The sequence below is a fragment of the Zingiber officinale genome, chromosome 5A (genome assembly GCF_018446385.1).
Source record: "Zingiber officinale cultivar Zhangliang chromosome 5A, Zo_v1.1, whole genome shotgun sequence".
NCBI classification, from domain to species: Eukaryota; Viridiplantae; Streptophyta; class Magnoliopsida; order Zingiberales; family Zingiberaceae; genus Zingiber; species Zingiber officinale.
In genome coordinates this window covers 104,346,795-104,351,797 of record NC_055994.1, presented here as the reverse complement: position 1 = coordinate 104,351,797, position 5,003 = coordinate 104,346,795, and the positions used below count along the sequence as shown (strand labels likewise).

The following is a 5,003-nucleotide window of genomic DNA, read 5'->3' as shown; positions in this document are numbered from 1 at the left end:
CATGATAACATAAACATTTTGACAGTCTTCGGATTGTCCTGTTCTGACTTAGAATTTCAGACCGGAAACCCTAGATTGAACCGACGCCTATTGTTCCCTTTGCGGGGAACGCGTCCTCACCTACTCCACTTAGGAGAAGTTACCTTTTGCCAGTTCGGTCCTCCAAACCAACTGGGCTTTTGCTCGGCGCTCGAGTCTTCCGGTCTTCATGATGGACGCCGGCTCCATGACTCGTCCAGACTTCCACCTGGTTCGCGACACCAGGAATTCAATCTAGGGTTATCGCCCCTAGGATTTTTGCCCGAAGCTTCGACCTACCAAGACTTTCCGCCTAGGGTTATCACCCCCTATGACCTAGGGTTACCGCCCCCTAGGGTTTTCCCTTTGTCTAACCGCAGCTAGGACTTTTCTACAATCTCATTCACACACATTAGATAATAAACCAACTTAACTTGAACCTTTTGACATAATCAAAACACTGGTTCGATCTTCGGATGCTTCCCGCACACCAACATTTTATCAATAAAAATTTATAACCATGTCATTTCTTCCCAAACATTGAGTTTGGTTGTTTAGAAGATCACTTCTAGTATTTGTGTGCGAATCAACGAAATCGATAGTTATTTGTTGTGTCAGTTGGTAATAGAACGATGTTGATCTTGTGGAGTTAGTCGTCGTCTCTATCTTAAGGAATGGCCAATTTCGCTTTTCTATTTCCTGGTAGGGATGGAACCAAAGGGGGGACGATGGCAACGGCTCTCCCTCCCTCAATTTTCCCTGTTTCCTGGTATTCGTGCGTGAATCAACAGGGTTTAGAAGATTGCTTCTGATATTCATGTATGAATCAATGGATTCAATAGCTTTCTACTGCATCACACCAAGAAGACCACAATGCATCGACAACACTTCAGATGATGATGACTAATAATTCGAGGGTAATTTTTCTCCACCATGAGGAGAATGATGCAAGAACAAAAGAATAATTTTAATCATTTTATTATTGTTGTTGAGTTAAGATTTGGAGGGTATTTTTGTCTTTGTAATGTTAGGGTCTTGAATCTATTTAAACATATATTTAGTTATTTTAGGATTGGATGTTTTTCATTAATAAGAATTTATAGTCAACGTAATTTTTCTTAAATGTCGATTGTGGTTACCTATCTCCTAACATTTCTTAAAATTAATAGAGTTTAGAAGATTGTTTCCAATATTTGTATATAAATCAACGTAATCCATAGTTATCTGCTACATTAAGATGTATTTCAAGAAACAAATGCACCTTTTATTAAACATCAAAGTAGAAGTATTTCCTAAACTTGCGTCCTTGATATGTTAAATTGTCAAATATGTGTAATCGAAAATATTACAAAAATCCAAACATTAGCCAAAAATTTAGGTCTCCATGATGTACCGAGTTGATCAGAGGATAGATTTACTATAATAGAATAGGGATCAATTTTTAAAAAATACATATCTCGGGGAAAAAAAATTCCTCCCACCCTTAACTAATCACCATTTCTGCTACAATTAGCCAAAAGTTGAGTTTAGGAGAAATGACAACCCCATAAGACTTTAGTTAAATAGTGCAAAATAAATGTTTTATTTATTTATTTATTTGTCACACACCCAAAATAAGTCCAATAAGGTTCTAAAAACTGCAAGTGTATACATATAATGTGTTTACAAATCAATGACCTTAATCCCCTTCATCTTTGATCCGAACTCCCATGTACCTAAACCACCACAAATGGCATGAAGAAAAACAACATAAGTATAAATTAGCCACGCCATTAAGCAAATTAAATTTAGTTAATTGTTACCTTCCCAGCATCATGACAGTAGCTTGTGGATTAGTTCCCGGTGAGAAACTGAAGGTGGATCCATCAATCACCCTTAGCCCGTCCACGCCGATCACTCTGTACTCGTCGTCGACCACCTTCCCTACTTCACAGCCGCCATGATAATGCCAAATGGTGAGCACAAGGTCCCTGCAGTATTGCTCCAGCGAAGTGGAATCCTGTGCAGTTCTTACTCTGTTGTTCACGACTGTGCTCGCCGTGAGAGCCAGCAAATCCTCCGCTGACTGATTTGGGTACCTGAATTTGGACAACCCTTTGGTGTCGATGGCTTTCATGATCGTCTGCATGGCCTCCAAGCAAGTTCCAAGATCCTCAGGTTTCATGAAGTAGTTGTAGGTAACTGATGGATTGTCCTCTGGGTCGAGTGTTTTGAGACGAAGATATCCTCGTGACAGAGGCTTCGCCAGCTTCTCTGCTATTATGCCGCCTTGAAATGAGTAGCTGTTTTGGATTCCTTGGTTAGAGATTTGGGGACGTGATGATTCAGGAATCTGGAAGATCAATTTTTAGATTTAAAGTTTCATTAATAATTTGAAGTGACGAATTTGAGATTACGAGGAGACCTGTGAGGATTTGGCTCCCTGAAGAGCCGCAACCAAGTTGAAGCCCGTCAAGGATTCTACGTAGTAGCCTGGCCGGATTCCGACGACTTGTACCGAAGTTATCGGGAGTGGCTCCGGAGAAGGCACGGCGATGAGGTTCAACGGGTTGTCGGCAATGTCATATCCGACCATCGGCTGATCCAGGACCACGTCGATGCCCAAGGACATGAGGTGGTCTGCGGGGCCGACGCCGCTCAACATGAGCAACTGTGGGCTGCCGAGAGCGCCGGCCGACAGTATGACGGCTCCGGCGGAGCCCTCCCTGAGGTGCGCCTCGTGCACGGTTCCTGCTTCGTCCTTGTACACCACGCCGTACGCCTCCGGCCGCTTATGCCGGCCAGTACCTTTCCTGAACAGGATCCTCTGTGCAGTGGCGCGTAAGAGGACATTGATCTTGGCGGGATTGGCGTACTTGAGCAGATCGGCTGCGGTGTGGCGGTGGCCCATTGGGTCGAACGTCGTACCGCCGACCTTGGTGCCTTCCAAGTGCTCGTAAGTCAATCCGTTATCAGGGGTGACTCCGGCCGCCAGAAGACCCTCCCTGAAGGCCGAAGTCCACTCCGTGAGCTGAGGCCAGAATGCCACCTCTCTCTCCACCCAACGGAACGACTCGTTGGCCAGCTCCGGGTTCAATCCCATCTCCGTCACCTCCCCGCTACTGGCGCGGGAGAAGAACCCGGCGTTGATGCAGGTCCCGCCGCCGAGGCAGCGAGCTCGTGCATTGACAACGCCGTCCTCAGAGACGAAGCGCTGAGCCGGGGAGGTCGGCGAGAGGTCGGCCAGATTCTGGACGAAGGAGGCGAGGTTGGAAACGTTGGGGTTGCCGTACGGGGAGCCACCTCGTTCCAGCACCAGCACATCAAACCTCTCCGACAGGGTGGCGGCCAGGGGGCAGCCGGCCGTCCCGCCGCCGACGATGATGTAGTCGTGGTAGGACACCGGGGGAGCATCGATCGCGCACTTCACAAAGCCGAACGCCGGAGCTGCAACCGGAACCATAATCGACGAATCATGTTAGAAAACATATACTGAAAAAATATATATTTATTTATTGATGAATAATAGAGACGTTTCAGGGAGTAGCAGAAGCCATGGAAACAGAGGAAAATGAGAATTGCAGCAGCTGCAGAAGTGATCAATCTTTGGCTTCCAAACTCCATTAACCTGACACTCAATCAGATTGCTCTATGTGGTTCCTGGATTATATAAAGCATCGAACACTTAATATATTGTAGATCACATGAGTAAATAAAATAAACAAACGCCAGAAAGTTGCTAAATTGACAGACGACTGAAGAACAGGTGGGAATTCACAGCGACAGATTGTCGTTGGGAGTTGGGACTCCTGCTCTCGGGCAAAAATTAGCTGGACTGATTTTGGGAAATATGTGCGAAACTTGTGCAGCTTTTCTAAAAAATTTTGAATTTAGGGTTTAAATGATAAGAGTTAATTTTAAAACAGGGAAAACCAGATAAAAGCTAATCGGTTTTTAAATTATATCGCACAATCGAAGTACGAAGTTTTTTTTTTTTTGCCAAATAATTGAAGTACAAAGTTACTATCGAAATACAAAGTTATATTTTTTTTTTGTTTTTGCGAAAGAATTGAAGTACAAAGTTACTACAAGCAACTGCGTACTTCACGTGGGTTGAACTAACAGGAGAAATAGACTGTACTTCAATGATCGGTGAGCTAATTATAATGATGTTGGCAATTAGATTCATCAAATCATTAATTTGAATATGGAAAATAAAAAAATGACTGATTCTATAATAAATTAACCAAAATCAGCCAAGCTAACGTGCATGATAAAAAAAATAATAATCTTCCCTTATGTGCTAATTATTATTCCAAAAATTAATAGTCGTCCATAATTTACTTCCATATTAACCTTGGAAAGGATTGACGGAGGCACTGGAGACGAGCGTATTCACCTTTTACTATCATGATAAGAAAATAATAATGTCCCCTTGGATAGGTCTAGTGGCTAGCGTATGAGGTGTTGCCACAATGAGGTCTGAGATTCGAATCTCGGCAAAGCCGAGGTAAATACCTCCCTTATGTGCTAGTCACTATTCCAAAGGTTAGTAGCCACCCGTGATTTACCTCCTCCGTGTTGGTCTTGGGAAGGGTTGGCGAGGGCACTGGGAGCGAGCGTATTCGCCTTTTGCCACAATGATAAGAAAATAATAAGTCCTCTGTTAATATGGTGTGGTGGTGAGACATGAAGTGTTGTAATATGAAAATCTTGGGGTCGACACTCGTAACGTCTAAGGATATTTTTCTCCATGCCTTGACTACTTATACTAATGACTAATAGTCACCTGTAATTTATCTCTTCTGTGTTGACCTAGGGACATATTGACAAGAAAGCTCGGGGCAAGCTTATATCAATTTTGCCACATAATAAGAAAATTAATAATAATAATTTTACCAATCTTCTCTCAATTGATATCTTATAGAACTCTCAAAGCTTCTATAATACTAGTATTTGAAAATCACAATGTATTATGTATTATTATTATTATATGAGCAAATATC

The 5,003-nt window shown here is 42.9% G+C and overlaps 1 protein-coding gene across 1 annotated transcript; it reads right to left on the bottom strand.

Annotated features, from left to right (window-relative positions):
• Positions 1-1,573: 1,573 nt before the first annotated feature.
• On the bottom strand, positions 1,574-3,658 carry LOC121983094 (protein HOTHEAD-like). Its single transcript, XM_042536070.1, has 4 exons — positions 3,531-3,658; positions 2,423-3,444; positions 1,821-2,350; positions 1,574-1,733 (listed from the first exon to the last, which is right to left on the bottom strand). The coding sequence occupies exons 1-4, from the start codon at positions 3,619-3,621 to the stop codon at positions 1,697-1,699; spliced, it is 1,680 nt and encodes a 559-aa protein (XP_042392004.1). The 5' UTR covers positions 3,622-3,658; the 3' UTR covers positions 1,574-1,696.
• Between the last annotated feature and the right edge of the window lie 1,345 nt (positions 3,659-5,003).